Source organism: Nylanderia fulva, unplaced genomic scaffold (genome assembly GCF_048542155.1).
Source record: "Nylanderia fulva isolate GAGA-0341 unplaced genomic scaffold, ASM4854215v1 Scaffold65, whole genome shotgun sequence".
Lineage (NCBI taxonomy): Eukaryota > Metazoa > Arthropoda > Insecta > Hymenoptera > Formicidae > Nylanderia > Nylanderia fulva.
The window spans coordinates 735,010-752,714 of NW_028190753.1; the positions used below are offsets into that span (position 1 = coordinate 735,010).

Genomic DNA, 17,705 nt, shown 5'->3' on the forward strand with positions numbered 1-17,705 from the left:
TTTTTTAAACAACTATGTTTTCTATACATCAATTGATTCTTCTCATTATTTTATGCATAATTATTATTATTATTATGCAAAATTATTAAGGTAAGATCATCGGAAAATAAGTATTTTACGGAATATTTCATATAGTTTATATAAGATTATATAAAATTTAAGTATATAAAATATCTTGTACCAATCTATCGTTCACTTTTTGACCTTATCAATTTTAATGCAGAATATTGTGAGGAATCAATTTATATAAAGAAAATATAATAGTTCCATTAAAAAAATTCAAGATATGACATTGATGTTTTATAAAAAATATTTTTTTCAATTTCTTTTTATTGCATGAGAGATTGCGTAAAAAAGATTAATTTTCACTGCATAAACTCTTTTAAACTGTCGGAAATATCTTAAAAAATCGCGGCGATTATTACAAGAACCACCCTATATATTTAAAACAATGTATATTTATAGAGTATAACTTTTACGAATAACTTCAAATTCAAAAATAGGTTTTGAGTGTTTTAGAAAATTTATATTTAAAAAATAATTGTAATTTTATAAATATAGTTTGTTAATAAAAATGTACATACCGCAATTGTGTGCAAATATTAAATACGTTGAACAAAAATGAATTTTTAAATCGTTCTTAAAAATATCTTCGCTTCATGTAATGTACTAACAACTGCAAAACTGACACAGGAAGTATCCACTATACTGGTTCTGAACTAACTGATCTCACAAAAACCGAAATTCGTAAGCTTTATCAAATTGCCAGCGATAAACGCGCACTTGTTTCTGTCGCTTAGTCTGCGCTCGTTGCATTTATGTCTTCAATTTTTTTCAAGCCGTGTAGCGGCGGAATAATACCATAGGACAAATGACAAGCATAGTCTACAGTATATGAATTTTATATTACTCGTGACCGAATAACTTTCTTCGTGATTGAATTATTTCTTATAATATTATTGCGTTATATTAACAGATTATAGAATGAAATCATTGCATTGCGGCTTCTGTAAGATCAATGTCTACCTGATCACTATATGTATATGTACCTATCGATAGTTTTATATTTTTCGTATGTAAGAATATAAGAAATACTATATCTAGATAATAAATATTTTTATATAATAAGTAAATTATTAATTATTAATTATTTTTAAATAATAAATTTACATTTTAATATACATATGGTATATACATTTTTAAATCTACATGTTACATTTCTTTGCAAAGAATTCGCTGTTTCTACAGCTTCTAATTCTTTGTATAACACTTTATTTTTCTATACATACGAGGGCTGTTTGATAAGTACCCGTGTTAGGCAAGAAAATGCATTTTTTTTTACCTTTTAAAATTTATTTTTCAATATAGTCTCCTTTCAGCTCGATACATTTGGTCCAGCGATATTCTAACTTTTTCAAGCCATCCAAAAAATATGGTTTGTCAAACTCCGCAAAATAGGCCTCTGTTGCGGCGATGACTTCCTCGTTTGATGTGAATCGCTTTCCGCCAAGCCATTTTTTTAATTATTGAGATCTCATCGCTTTCGGCCATAATTTTCAGAACTACTGGAACTGTTATAAATTTATTTTTGTTTCTTTTATTTATTCTAGCTAGTAAATCAAGAGTTCTGAAAAAAATTATTATGGTCGAAAGCGATCAGATCAATAATTAAAGAGTTATTCTATTTTAAAGATTTTTAGTACCGAATTTTTCTAAGTTTCGACAAAAATTAATTTTTAAGAGTTCCAGTAGTTCTGATTACGAATTTTGCTAGTACTTCGAGAATTCTGAAGAAAATTATTATGGCCGAAAGCGATCAGATCAATAATTAAAGAGTTATTCAATTGTAAAGAACGTCTGTTCACGAAATTTTCTAAGTTTAAAAATCTTTAAAATCAAATGCCTCTTTAATTATTGATTGGATCGTTTTCGGCCATAATAATTTTCTTCAGAACTCTTGATTTACTAGCCAGAACACGTGCCAGAACTACTGGAACTCTTAAAAATTTATTTTTGTCGGAACTTGGAAAATTTCGATACCGAGGATTTTCAGAATCGAATTACTCTTTAATTATTGATCGGATCGTTTTCGACCATAATAATTTTCTTCAGAACTTTTGATTTAATAGCCAGAACGCGTGTCAGAACTACTGGAACTGTGATTTCACGAATCAAAGTGCTACCAAACTGCGATTTTTTAAAGTTATATTTCGAAAGTTTGGTTGAATGTAATTTTTTAAAAACTATCAGGAACTCTTCATTATATGTCAAACTATTATAATTAATTATCAGAACTATTTAAAAAAAAAAAAAATTTTTTTTAAATTTTTTTAATTTTAATAAAATATTAAAAATATTTTTTATATATCAGGAACTCTAGAGGACGTAGAAACAAAGCAAATGAGCTATTCAGAACTATTCGATCTCGATTTTCGATGTGAAGTTAGCACCCCATTTTTCAGACTCAAATTTGGAACCGTTAATCGACGGAACTCTTTTTATCAACTATAGAGAACTCTTAAACTCTTCAAAAGGAAGCGGGAACTCATAACAGAACTATGGAATTTTAATGTCGGGGTGCTAACTTCACACACCTCGTCTGAAGTGCTCATAAGAGCTGTTATAATGAAGAAAGGTGATGGGAACCATTCTTTATGGCAAAGTGTAGCACATCTAGACAAGAAAGTTTATTAACAAGTTTATTTACATATATATATATATAGACACAATATATAATCAAAAATATATTATAAGTATTATTAATGTAAGTCAGTGTTTCTTAACTTTTATTTATATGTGTGCCCCCTTTTTTAATAACAATTTTTGTGGTGCCCACTTTGCAATTCTTGTGTTGAAATACTAAATTCATAAAAATGACAGCATAAAAATAGAAAATTGATTTTATTGAAAATTATAATTTATAATTTGAAACACAATACCAATATGTATTATTATTGCATTTCTTTGTGCCTCTTCGAATATCTCGTCACCTCCACCCCCTGTCGCCCCTTGAGTCGCGCTCCAAAGATTGAGAATTACTGGCATACGTTTCAATCTTTTTAATCCATCTTCAATACAATTGTAATATGAAACATGCAAATTAGAAAAATTACATAAATAAATCCGCAATGTAGTTTTATTATTTTTATTTATTGTGCTTAATCCTTGCCTAATCGGCTTAGGATGGCTTCCGGTACATACATTATTCATACATTTGATACATACACCACTTCAATAAACTTTTAAACTATTAAACTATTTAATTACATAAATAATAAATAAATAATTTGTTCACAGAACTATTCTAACTCAAAAAAAAACAAAATTTCAAAATCTAATCTCTACTAATGTAATATAATATTCAATCAAATCAAATCAAATCTGGAATAAACTCTGGAATAATCTCTAAAACTCTAAAGTTAACTAAAGTCTGTAATTAGCTATAAACTTCTCATTCTTTGGCTTTAGCTTTTTCCTTTCGTTTCCTTTCCCTTCTCCTCCAGTCTCTTTTCTTCTCTTATTCTGTCTATCCTCTTCATTACATTCCTTTTCCATCTTCTTTCAAAAATTTTTTTAATGTCATTTCGTCTTTTGTCTCTTCGCATTCTTTCAAAATATGTAACATATTTTCTATTCCTTCTCCGCATATTCTGCATCTTTTTTCTGCCTTCTCCAACCAGTGCTAGCTCCCTTTCGTTTCGTTCCCGCATCTGTATCTTACTATCATATTCCTTTCTTTCTTGTTTCTTTTTCTTCTCAAATATGTTGGTGTTTCTTCTGTTATTATATTTTTATATATTTCATTATACTTACAAGGGACATGTCACAACTGTCCGGAACCGATTTGATTCTCCTTGAAATATGTTGTTAAATACACAAATCTAAAAGACACGTATTTTTTTATACGTGCGCAATTTGAGTTTTAAGGGGTGAAACACCCCTTTAAAGAATAACGGTATTTTTCTTTAGGATCAAATATCTGCTAAACTATAAGAGATATAAAGAAAAAACGTACAACAAATTTTAATGGCTTGAAGAGTACTTTAAAGTTATATGAACAAAAATTTTTTTTTTTTTTTTTTTTTTTTAAAAACCCTCACCACCTAATTTTATTTTTCAAAATTAAAATTAAAAATTTTGTTTTACCTAATTTAAAGCTTATTTTTTTCCAAATTCAACCATGTGTAATAAAGTTATGTTACGAAATATCATTTTCGAAAATTAATTATAAACGCTCCCGTATATACGCTCATCCGTGCTATGTGCGTAAGTAATTACCGTCGAACAATAAAATATATAAAAAATGTTTTTGTATAATTCTTATTTATGTTTTCTATGTATTTATAACTGTGTATTGTGTATATTTAGATTTTTTTAAAAATGTATTTGCATTTTATATTATTCACTCATTATACACATTACAATAATGATATTCGACAAAAAAATGTTTCAAACATAATGACTTCTTGCACCAAGAACATCTTACTACAGCTATATTATTGCAACCTTCGATATCACATTTTGTTAAAGTTTCGTCTAAACTAAAGTGTACTGGATTTTCGAATTCGTCTGGTCTTTCATTCGTATAACCACTTTTAAACCACGAATATTTAAATAAGTTTTGATATCGTGGGGATGACAATTGATTATGTATCAAAGATTGCAATTTTATTATATTATTTCGTTCATGTAAGTTTATATTACTTTCCAACAGTAAAACCGCATCTGAAAATCTTTTAGCAAAATTTTTCCAAATTCTGAATCCATAAACATCTAATGGTTGTATTTTCCCTGTAGTTCCTTTCGGTATTATCATAGTAGTAATATGTGTTCCAGGAGGTGTTAAATCCGAAATCATATTGGGGCAATGTCCAGTCCATGAATCGATAAGAAGAACGCTATTAGGACCAATGTTTGCGAAATAAGCTTCTTCTAACCACATTTTAAAATGATCTGTACAAAATATAAATGTTAATTTAATAGTTTTTTTATGACTCTTATTAAATTGTTAAATAAAATAAGGTTGTTAAAAAAAGTAATTATAAAAGGAAAATACCTGATGTCATTTTACCAGATTTCGATGCTTTTACAATAACATTTTCTGCTTTAAATAAATTTTCTTGTACTCTTGGTCCAAATTTACCATTAGCTTCTTTTAATACAATAAATAAAGGGGACAACAAATTGCCATTACAGGATATTATTGGTTGTATCGTATATGAATGGGTTGTTGATGATATGGATTGCACGACACGTTCTACTTTCTTTTCTCCCTGGTTAGACAATGATCTTCCAGAGTGAAGTTCCAATTGGAAACCACTTTGATCTGAATTGTAAATATTTTCAGATCCAAACTGTTCAATAAGAGGTTTTACTGTTTCCAGAAAATCATCAGCTGATTTTTGCAAATCAGCAGAATCTTCTAATGTTCTTCTAGTGACAAACTTCGTAACTTTTCTTGAAACAATTCGGTGAGACTTCTTAAATCTTGCTATCCAACTGTGAGATGCTTTAAATATAGGATTTAAATTTCCTATTTCTTCTTGAGCTTGTAAAGCCCATCTTTTTAAATCAATATCATGAACCATGAATCCTGATTCGACAGCTGCAGTAAATTTATCATGTGTAAATTTGGAGATGTAAGATAATTTTTCTGTACGACTTCCACCTGATTGTATTTGTTCTTCCCATCGCCTTAACTGACGTTCAGATGAAACTCTTCTAAATTTATTTTGTACTACTCTTAGAGGACGATTCCTTTTTCTGTCATTACTGTTTTCATCAGTGTCCCGAAATCGCCAATACTCAACAGCTCGTCTTTTATAAGAACTATCAAAATTTGTATCATCATTTGAACAATGAGGATGAGAATTTAAACTATCTTCATGCCATGCTTCTTCTATCTTTTATTTTAAAAAATATGTAAATAAGGTTCTTTATAATCGAGATTATTTCTTTCCCTTTCTTCCCCCCCATTTTAATGAAAAAGAAAACCCCCTGTATGTCCCCAAGGGGCAGTCAAATTCCGGAAACCCATTTTATTTCCCCGAAATTGTTTTAAAAAACAAAAATTAAAAAACCGTATTTTTTTATACGTGCGCAATTTGAGTTTTTTAAAGGGGTGAAACACCCCCTTTTAAAAATAACGGTTTTTTCTTTAGGGTCAAATATCTGCTAAAAATATAAAGAATAAAGAAAAAAAAGTTCAAAAAATTTTAAAATGGCTTGAAGAGTACTTTAAAGTTATGAACAAAAATTTTTTTTTTTTTTTTTTTTTTTTTTTTAAAAAACCCTCCCCACCTTTTTTTTTTTCAAAATTAAAAATTTGTTTTACCAAATTTAAAAATTTTTTTTCCAAATTCAACCATGGTAAAAAAGTTATGTTCGAAATTCTTTTTTCGAAAATTAATTATAAACCTCCCGTAAACGCTCACCCGTGCTTGTGCGAAAGAAATTTTTTTTTACCGTGAACAAAAAAATATATAAAAAATGTTTTTTAAATTCTTATTTATTTTTCTATGTTTTATAAGTGTATTGGTTATTTAGATTTTTTTAAAAAAGTTTTTGCTTTTATTATTCATCATTAACCATTACAAAATGAATTGACAAAAAAATGTTTAAAACATAATGATTTTGCACCAAAACATCTTACCACTATATTTTGCAACCTTCGAATCCATTTGTTAAAGTTTCGCAAACTAAAGGACTGGATTTCGAATTCGTCGGTTTTTTTGTAAAACCCTTTTTAAACCACAATTTTAAAAAATTTGATATCGTGGGGATGACAATGTTTTGTATAAAAGTTGCTTTTTATTAATTTTTCGTTCATGAAAATTTTATATTACTTTCCAAAGAAAAAACCCCACTGAAATTTTTTAGAAAATTTTTTTCCAAATTCTGAATCCAAAAAACTAATGGTGTTTTTTCCCTGTAGTTCCTTTCGGTTTTATCATTAGAAATATGTTTCCAGGAGGGTTTAAATCCGAATCATATGGGGCAAGTCCGTCCATAATCGATAAGAAGAACGCTATTGGCCCAATGTTTGGAAATAAGTTCTTCTAACCACTTTTTAAAAAATGTCTGTAAAAATAAAATTTTAAATTTTAATTTTTTTTTTATACTTTATTAATGTTAAATAAAAAAGGTTGTTAAAAAAAGTTTTTTAAAAAAAAAATACCTGATGTCTTTTTACCATTTTTTTTTTCGATGCTTTTACAAAAAACATTTCTTTTAATAAATTTTTGTATCTTGGTAAAATTTACCTAGTTCTTTTAAAACCAAAAAATAAAGGGGACAACAAAATTTCCATTTAAGGGTTTATTGGTTGATCGTATATGAAAGGGTTGTTGAGATATGGATTGCACAACGTTCTACTTTTTTTCTCCCCGGTTTTACAATGATTTCCCGAGTGAAAATTCCAAATTTGGAACCATTTGACTGAATTGTAAATTTTCAGATCCAAAATGTTTAAAAAGAGGTTTTTACTGTTTCGAAAACATCAGTGATTTTTGCAAAAAAAGCGATCTTTAAGTTTTTGTGAAAACTTCGCTTTTCTTTAAAAAAATTCGGGGAGCTTCTTAAATCTTCTATCCACTGTGGATGCTTTAAAAATAGGATTTTAAATTTTCCCATTTTTCTTGAGGGAAAAAACCCATCTTTTTAAAAATATTTATGAACCTGAATCCTGATTCGACAGCTGCAGTAAATTTTTTGTGTAAAAGGGGGGATTTTAAGTAATTTTTTTGTCGACTTCCACCCCATTTATTTTTTTTCCCTCGCCCTTAAGCTTAGATGAAATCTTCTAAAATTTTTTGTACACCTTTTGAGGACGATTCCTTTTTGTCTTACTGTTTTCATCAGTGTCCCGAAACGCCAAACTCAAAAAGCTCGTCTTTTTTAAGAACTATCAATTGTATCATCATTTGAACAATGAGGATGAGAATTTAAAATATTTTTGCCTGTTCTTTGTCATCTTCAATTATTTTAAACTATGTTTTATTTAAGGTTTTTCATAATGAGATATATTTCTTCCGTTATTCCCCCTTATGAAAAACGCTTTCCCCTTGTAGCCCCAAAGGGGCAGTCCAACTTCCGGGAAACCCTTTTATTTTTTCCTTGAATTTGTTAAATACACAATTAAAAAACACGATTTTTTATAGTGCGCAATTTGAGTTTTAAGGGTTAAACACCCCCTTTAAAAATAAAGGGATTTTTCTTTAGGATCAAAAATCTCTAAAATAAAAGAGATATAAAAAAAAACGTACAAAAAATTTTAAGGCTTAAAGAGTACTTAAAGTTTTGAAAAAAAATTTTTTTTTTTTTTTTTTTTTTTTAAAAACCCCACCACCTAATTTTTTTTTTAAAATTTAAAAAATTTTGTTTTACTAATTTAAAGCTTATTTTTTCCAAAATTAAACCCATGGTAATAAAGTTATTTTACGAAATTCTTTTCAAAAATTAATTTAAAAAACCCTCCCTTATACCTCTCCGGGCTATGTGGTAAGAAATTACCGTCGAACAAAAAAAATAATAAAAAATGTTTTTGTTAATTCTTTTATGTTTTCTATGTTTTTTAAACGGTATTGGTTATTTAGTTTTTTTTTAAAAATGTATTTGCATTTTATTTTTCACTCTTTATCACATTACATAAGATTTTCGAAAAAAAAAATGTTTCAAAATAATGACTTTTGAACCAAAAACCCTTTACTAAGCTATTTTTTGAAACCTTCGATATCAATTTTTTTTAAAGTTTCGTCTAAAAAAATGTCGGGATTTTCAAATTCGTCTGGTCTTTCTTCGTATAACCATTTTTTAAACCACGAATTTTTTAAATAAGTTTGATTTTGGGGGGGATGACAATTGTTTTAGTATCAAAGTTTGCAATTTTTTTTAATTATTTCTTCATGTAAGTTTAATATTTCCAACAGAAAAACCGCATCTGAAAATCTTTTAAAAAATTTTTTCCAAATTTGAATCCATAAAATTAGGTTTGATTTCCCTGTAGTTCCTTTCGGTTTATCAAGTAGTAATATGTGTTCCCAGGAGGTTTTTTAAATCCGAATCATTTTGGGGCAATGTCCAGTCATAATCGATAAAAAGAACGCTTTTGGCCAATTTTGCGAAATAACTTCTTCTAACCACATTTAAAAATGATCTGTCAAAATAAAATGTTAATTTTAAATTTTTTTTTTGACTCTTATTAAATTTTTAAATAAAATAAGGTTTTAAAAAAGTAATATAAAAGGAAAATACCCGATGTCATTTTACCCGATTTCGATGCTTTTACAATAACATTTTCTCTTTAAAAAATTTCTTGTACTCTTTGGGCCAAAATTTTTCCATTAGCTCTTTTTAAAACAATAAATAAGGGGACAACAAATTGCCATTACGGTATTTTTTGGTTGTATCGTAATGAAGGGGTTTTTGATGAATGGTTGCACGAAAAGTTCACTTTTTTTTCTCCCCGGTTAGACAATGATTTCCCGAGTGAAGTTCCAATTGGAAACCCCTTTTATCTAATTGTAAATTTTTGATCCAACTGTTAATAGGGTTTACTGTTTTCCCGAAAAAACCAGCTGATTTTTGCAAATCAGCAGAATCTTTAATTTCTTCTTTACAAAATTGTAAAATTTTTTTGAAAAAAATTGGGAAACTTTTAAATTTGCATCCCAATGTGAGAGCTTTAAAAATAGGATTTAAATTTTCCCATTTCTTCTTAGCTTGTAAAAACCCTCTTTTAAATCAATTCATGAACCTGATCCTGATTCGACAGCTCAGTAAATTTATCTGTGTAAATTTTTAGAGTAAAATAATTTTTTGTACACTTCCCGATTTTATTTGTTTTCCCCTCGCCTTAACGACGTTCAGTGAAACTCTTCTAAATTATTTGTATACTTTGGGACGATTCCTTTTTCTTTCATTACTGTTTTTTACAGGTTCCCGAAATGCCAATACTCAACACTCCCTTTTTATAAGAACTATCAAAAAAATTTTTATCATCATTTGAAAAAGAGGATGAGGGAATTTTAAACTATCTTCATGCCTGTTCTTCGTCATTTCAATTTTTCAAAATATGTAATTTTTAAAGGGTTTTTCATAAACGAGATATTTTCTTCCTTTTTTTCCCCCCATTAAATGAAAAAAGCATCCCATTGTATTTCCCCCAAAGGGGCGGGCACAACTGTCCGGAACGATTTGATTCTCCTTTTAATATGGGTTTTTAAATCACAAATCTAAAAAAACGATTTTTTTTTTCGTGCGCAAATTTTGGTTTTAAAGGGGTGAAAAAACCCCCTTTAAAGAATAAGGATTTTTTTTGGGTCAAATATTGCTAAACTATAAAAGATAGAAAAAGTACAAAAAATTTTAATGGGGGAAGGTATTTAATTAATTTAAAAAATTTTTTTTTTTTTTTTTTTTTTTTAAAAAAACCCTCACCCCCTAATTTTTTTTTAAAAATTTAAAAGGGGGGACCTAATTTAAACTTTTTTTTTTCCAATCAACCTGTGTAATAAAGTTATGTTAGAAATATATTTTGAAAAAAAAAAAATTATAAACGTCCTATATACCTCATCCGGCATGTGCGAATAATTCCCGCGAACAATAAATATATAAAAATTTTTTGTATAATTTTTATTATTTTTTCATGTATTTAAAATTTGGGTATGTTTTTATTTTAGTTTTTTTTAAAATGTTTTTGAAATTTTATATTTTCACTCTTAAACCCCATTACAAAAATAAATTTTTCGACAAAAAAATGTTTCAAACATAAGACTTCTTGCACCAAAACATTTTATACAGTATTTTTGCACCTTCGATATCACATTTTTTTAAATTTTTTCCTTAAAAAAGGGTTCGGATTTTCAAATTTCGTTGGTCTTTCATTCGTAAACCATTTTTAAAAACCCAAAATTTAAAAAATTTTTTGAATCGTGGGGATGAAAATTTGTTATGTATCAAGATTGCAATTTTATTATATTTTTTCGTTCATGATTTTATATTATTTTTCCACAGAAAAACCCGCATCTAAAAATCTTTTAGAAAATTTTTTTCCAAATTCTAAACCAAAAACATATGGTTGTTTTTTCCCCCTGTTTCCTTTGGGTATATATAGTAAATATTTTTCCCAGGAGGTGTTAAACCCAAAAATCATTGGGGCAATGCCCCCGTCCATGAATCGAAAAGAAGCCCCTATTAGGACCAATTTTTTGCAAAAATAAGCTTTTTTAAACCACATTTTAAATGTTGTACAAAATAAATTTTAATTTAATAGTTTTTTTTGATTTTTTAAAATTGTTAAAAAAAAGGTTTTTTAAAAAATTTTATAAAGGGAAAAAATCCCTGATGTCATTTCCCAATTTCGTGCTTTTTAAATAACTTTTTTCTGCTTTAAATAAATTTTCTTGTATCTTGGCCCAAAATTTACCTTTACTTCTTTAATACAAAAAAAAAGGGGACAACAAATGGGCCATTAAGGATTTTATTGGTTGTATCGTTATGAAGGGTTGTTGATGATAGGGTTTTGCACGACACTTCTCTTTCTTTTCCCTGGTTGACAAAGATCTTCCAGATGAAGTTCCAAATTGGAAACCACTTTGATTGAATTGTAAATATTTTTAAACCCCAAAATGTTTAATAAGAGGTTTACGTTTCCCGAAAAAAATCACTATTTTTTAAATCAGCAAACTTAATGTTTTTTGTGAAAATTTGTAACCCTTTTTTTGAAAAAATTTGGTGGACTTCTTAAAAATTTTCTATCCCCAAATGTGGATGCTTTAATTTTAAGGGTTTAAATTCTTTTCTTCTTTTAGCTTTTAAAACCCCTCTTTTTAAATCAATATATGAACCCGAAACCCCGATTCGACAGCTGCATAAAAATTTATCTGTGTAAATTTGGGGGATGTAAGATAATTTTTCTGTAAAGATTTCCCCCTTTTTATTTTTTCTTCCCCTCGCCCTTAAAGATTAGATAAAAACTTCTAAATTTTTTTTGTACTATTTAGGGACGATTCCTTTTTTTGTCATTATTTTTATCAGTGTCCCCAAACGCCAAAAAATCAAAGCGTCTTTTTTAAAAATATCAAAATTTGTATCACTTTGAACAATGAGGGTTAGAAATTTAACTTCTTTATGCCTGCTTCTTTTGTCATCTTCAATTTTTTCAAAATTGTAATTTATAAGGTTTTTAAATCGAGTATATTTCTTTTCCCTTTTAACTTCCACCCCCCCCCCCCCCCCCTTATAATGAAAAAAACGTATCCCCCCCCCCCCCCCCCCCCCCCCCCCCCCCCCCCCCCTTTTGTCCCCAAGGGACATGTCACAACTGTTCCGGAACCGATTTTATTCTCCTTAATTGTTGTTAAACCCAAAAAACAAAAAGACACATTTTTTATCGTGCGCATTTGATTTAAGGGGTAAACCCCCCTTTAAAAAATAACGGTTTTTTTTTTAGGTCAAATCTGCTAAACAAAGAGATATAAAGAAAAAAAGTACAAAAAATTTTTAAAGGCTTGAAGATACTTAAATTATATGAACAAAATTTTTTTTTTTTTTTTTTTTTAAAAAAACCCTCACCCCCTAATTTTTTTTTTTAAAATTTAAAAAATTTTTTTTTACCTAATTTTAAAATATTTTTTTTTAATTCAACCATTGTATAAAGTTATGTTACGAAAATATTTCGAAAATTTAAATTTTAAACGTCCCTTTAAAACGCTAAACCGTGTGGTGGTAAATTTTTCCTGAAAAAAAATATATAAAAAATGTTTTTTTTATAATTCTTTTTTTGTTTTCTATTATTTATAACTGGTATTGTGTATATTTTGATTTTTTTTTTAAAAAGTATTTTCTTTTAATTTTTCCTCATTTTACCATTTCAATTGTATTCGAAAAAAAAAAAGTTTCCAAACATAAAACTTCTTCACCAAAAACATCTTCTACAGTATATTTGCAACCTTTGAAACACATTTTTGTTAAGTTTCGTCTAAACAAAGTTAGGATTTTTTGAATTCGTTGGGCTTTTCGTATAACCCCCTTTTTAAACCACGAAAATTTTAAAAAAGTTTTGATACGGGGGAGCAATTTATTTTGTATAAAAATTGCAAAATTTTTTATTTATTTGTTATGAAATTTTATTATTTCAACAGTAAAACCGCATTGAAAAACTTTTTAAAAAAAATTTTAAAAATTTGAAACATAAATCTAAGGTTGTATTTTCCCTGTAGTTTCCTTTTGGTATTTTCATGTGTATATGTGTTCCAAGGTGTTAACCCAACTATTTGGGGAAAAGTCCTCCTGAATCGATAAGAAGAACGCTATTAGGACCAATGTTTTGGAAAAAAGTTCTTAAACCCAAATTTTTTAAAAGAGACAAAATATAAAAGTTTTTTTTTAAAGTTTTTTTTTTTGACTCTTTTTAAATTTTTAAAAAAAAAAAAGGGTTGTTTTAAAAAAAATAATTATAAAGGAAAAAACCGATGTCATTTTACCCGATTTTGAGCTTTTACAATAAAATTTTTTTTTTAAAATAAAATTTTCCCTTTTACCTTGTCCCAAATTTCCAATTCTTTTAATAAATAAATAAAGGGGACAAAAATTGCCATTTAAGGGTATTATTGGTTGTATCGTTAAAGGGTTTTTTATGGAAAGGTTGCACGACCGGTCTACTTTTTTTTTCCCCCCGGGTTGCAATGATTTCCGAGTGAAGTTCCAATTGGAAACCATTTGTCTGAATTGTAAATATTTCGATCCCAATGTTCAATGCTTTACTGTTTTAGAAATCATCAGCTGATTTTTTTCAAACAAATCTTTAATTTTTTTAGTGACAACTTCGTAATTTTCTTGGAAAAAATCGGTGAGACTTCAAATCTTCTTCCATGTGAGTGCTTTAAAAATAGGATTTAAATTTCTTTTTTTTTGAGTTGTAAACCCCCTTTTAAAACAAAAATCGAACCTGAATCCTGATTCGACAGCGCAGTAAATTTATCATGTGTAAATTGGAATGAAAAATAATTTTTTCCCTGGACTTCACCTGTTGTATTTTTCTTTCCCTCGCCTTAACTGAGTCAGATGAAAAATCTTTTAAATTTTTTGCTACTCTTGAACGATTCCTTTTTTGTCATTACTGTTTCATCAGTGTCCCGAAATCGCCAAAACTCAAACAGCTCGTTTTTTATAGAAATATCAAATTTTTGTATCATCTTTAAAAGGGGAGGAAAATTTTAAAACATTTACCCATGTTTCTTCGTCATCTTAAATTTTTTAAAAACTATGAAATTTATAGGTTTTTAATCGAGTATTTTTTTTCCGTTCCTTCCCCCCATTATATAAAAAAACGCTACCCCATGTACCCCCAAGGGACATGTCACAACTGCCGGAACCGTTTGATTCTCCTTGAATATTTTGTTAAAAAACCCCAAATTAAAAAGAACTTTTTTTTTACGTGCGCATTTGATTTTTTTTAGGGGGAAAAACCCCTTTAAAGAAAAGGGTTTTTTCTTTGGGATAAAATATTGCTAAACTAAAAAATTAAAGAAAAAAACGACAAAAAATTTTAATGGCTTAAGGTACTTAAAGTTATATGAACAAAATTTTTTTTTTTTTTTTTTTTTTTAAAAAAAACCCTCACCCCTATTTTTTTTAAAAATTAAAAATTTTTTTTTTCCTAATTTAAAGCTTTTTTTTAAAAATTCAACCGTGTAAAAAATTTATGTTACGAAAACTTTTTCGAAAATTAATTTAAACGCTCCCGTATATACGTCATCGGGGCATGGGAAATAATTTACCGCGAACAAAAAAATATATAAAAATTTTTTTTTGTATAATTTTTTATTTATGTTTTCGTATTTTAATTTTGTTTGGTGTTTTTTAGATTTTTTAAAAATGTTTTGATTTTATTATTCACTTATACACTAAAATAATGATATTCGAAAAAAAATTTTTTCAAACATAATGATTCTGCCCCCAAAACATTTTACTACAGTTATTATTGAACCCTTCAATCACTTTTTTTTAAAATTTTGTTAAACTAAAGTGCTGGATTTTGAATTCTTTGGGTTTTTTCATTGAAATAACCATTTTAAAACCACGAATTTTTAAAATAAGTTTTGATTCGTGGGGATGACAATGATTATTTAAAAGATTGCAATTTTTTTATTTTATTTGTATGAATTTATATTATTTTCCCAAAGAAAACCGCATTGAAAATCTTTTAGAAAAATTTTCCCCAAATTCTATCCAAACATTAATGGTTGTATTTTCCCCTTATTCCCTTTTTCGGATTTCATGTAGTAAATTTTTCCCGGGATGTTAAACCCCGAAATCATTTGGGGGGGGCAAGCCAGTCCGAATCGTAAGAAGAACGCTTTAGGCCCAAATGTTTGCGAAATAGTTTTTTCTAACCCCATTTTAAAATGATCTGTAAAAATAAATGAATTTAATAGTTTTTTATGACTCTTTAAAATTTTTAAATAAATAAGGGGGTTAAAAAAAATAAATTTTAAAAGGAAAATACCTGATGTCATTTACCAGATTTCGAGTTTTCAAAAACTTTTCTGCTTTAATAAAATTTTTTTGACTCTGGTCCAAAATTTCCTTAGCTTTTTTTAAAAAAAAATAAAAGGGGAAAAAAATTGCCATTACAGGATATTTGGTTGATCATAGAAAGGGGTTGTTGATGATTTGGATTGCACGACCGTTTAAATTTCTTTTCCCCTGGTTGACAAGATCTCCGAGTGAAGTTCCAATTTGGAAAACCCTTTTATCTGAATTGTAAATTTCCGATCCAAAGTTAATAAGAGGTTTTACGTTCCGAAAATCACAGTGATTTTTTCAAATAGCAGAAACTTCAAAGTTCTTTAGTAAACTTCGACTTTCTTTAAAAAATTTGGTGAGACTTTTAAATCTTGCTACCAAATGTGAGATGCTTTAAATATGGATTTAAATTTCCTATTTTTTTTGGCTTGTAAAAGCCCATCTTTTTTTAAACAATATAGAACCTGAATCCTGATTCGACCAGTGCAGTAAATTTATCAGGGTAAATTTGGAGGGTAAGATAATTTTTTTGTACGACTTCCACCTGATTGTTTTTTCTTCCCCTGCCTTTAAATGACTTCAGATGAAACTTTCTAAATTTTTGTACCTACTCTTAAAGGGCGATTTCCTTTTTTGTTTTACGTTTTCATAATGTCCCGAAAAGCCAATAATCAACAGCTCGCTTTTTAAGAAATATCAAATTTGTATTCATTTTACAATAGGATGAGAATTTAAACTATTTCTGCCATGCTTTTCGTCTCTTAAATTTTTCAAAACTTGAAAATTTAAAGGTTTTCAAAATCGAGATATATTCTTCCGTTTTTCCACCCCAAATAAAAAACGCTATCCCATTGTATGTCCCAAGGGGAAAATTCACAACTGTCCGGAACCGATTTGACCCCTTGAATTGTTGTTAAAAACCCAAAAATCTAAAAGACAGTATTTTTTTAGTCCCCAATTTGGGTTTTTAAGGGTAAAAAACCCCTTTAAAAAATAGGGGTTTTTTTCTTTGGGATAAATACTGCAAAAATAAGAGATTAAAAAAAAAGTAAACAATTTAATGGCTGAGGTATTTAAAGTTATATAAAAAAATTTTTTTTTTTTTTTTTTTTTTTTAAAAAAACCCCACCCCAAAATTTTTTTTTCAAATTAAAAAAATTTTGGTTTTTAAAATTTAAAGTTTTTTTTTTCCAAATTAAAACATGGTAATAAAGTTAGACAAAAATTCTTTTTCAAAAATTAATTATAAACGTCCCGTATAAGCTCACCCGTGTATGTGGAAAGAAATTCCCCTCGAACAAAAAATATATAAAAAATGTTTTGTAAAATTCTTATTAGGGTTTTTCATGTTTTTTAAAAAGTTAGTGATATTTAGATTTTTTAAAAAGTATTTGCTTTTATTTTTTCATATTTAACTTACAAATATTTCGAAAAAAAAAATGTTTAAAACATAATGACTTTGCACCAAGAAATCTTTAAACCGCATATTTTGCCCCCTTCGATAAACATTTTTTTAAAGTTTCCAAAACTAAAGTGTACGGGTTTTTCAAATTTCTTTGGTCTTTTTTCGTATACCACTTTTAAACCACGAATTTTTAAAATAATTTTATATGGGGGAAACTGATTTGTACAAAGTTCAATTTTTTTATATTATTTTTTTCATGTAGTTTATATTATTTCCAAAAAGTAAAACGCATTGAAAAACTTTAACAAAATTTTTTCCCAAAATTTGTCATAAACATCTAAGGTGATTTTCCCTGAGTTCCCCTTTCGGTATTTTCTATAGTAAAAGTTTCCGGGGGTGTTAACCCCAAAAAATTTGGGGCAATGTCCACCCGAACATAAGAAAACCATTGGACCAATGTTTGCGAATAAACTTCTTTAACCCCTTTAAAATGACTGTCAAAAATAAATGTTAATTTAATAGTTTTTTTTTACCTTTTTAAAATTTTTAAATAAAAGGTTGTTTTAAAAAGTAATTAAAAAGGAAAATAAAAACCCGATGTCATTTACCCGATTTCGTGTTTTTCAAAAAATTTTTTTTAAAAAAATTTCGTACTCTTGGTCCAAATTTTACCATTTTTTCTTTTTAAAACAAAAAAAAAGGGGGCAAAAATTGCCATTAAGGATATTTGGTTTTACGTATAAAGGGTTTTTTAGATATGGATTGGAAAAAA

General features: G+C 27.8%; 1 protein-coding gene across 1 annotated transcript; it reads right to left on the reverse strand.

The window, feature by feature from the left end:
- Nucleotides 1–4,124: 4,124 nt before the first annotated feature.
- On the reverse strand, nt 4,125–5,894 carry LOC146720638 (uncharacterized). The gene is made up of 2 exons (XM_085488190.1): nt 5,057–5,894; nt 4,125–4,953 (listed from the first exon to the last, which is right to left on the reverse strand). Exons 1-2 carry the CDS (start codon nt 5,586–5,588, stop codon nt 4,403–4,405), a joined length of 1,083 nt encoding a protein of 360 aa, XP_085344316.1. The 5' UTR covers nt 5,589–5,894; the 3' UTR covers nt 4,125–4,402.
- Between the last annotated feature and the right edge of the window lie 11,811 nt (nt 5,895–17,705).

What these genes read in the sequence shown, in the direction of transcription:
- LOC146720638 (XM_085488190.1), bottom strand. Translation starts at nt 5,588, where the DNA reads ATGGTTCATGATATTGATTTAAAAAGATGGGCTTTACAAGCTCAAGAA. An exon ending in ATCTGGTAAAATGACATCAG is followed by an intron (nt 4,954 to 5,056) that starts GTATTTTCCTTT and finishes TATTTTGTACAG; the next exon opens with ATCATTTTAAAATGTGGTTA.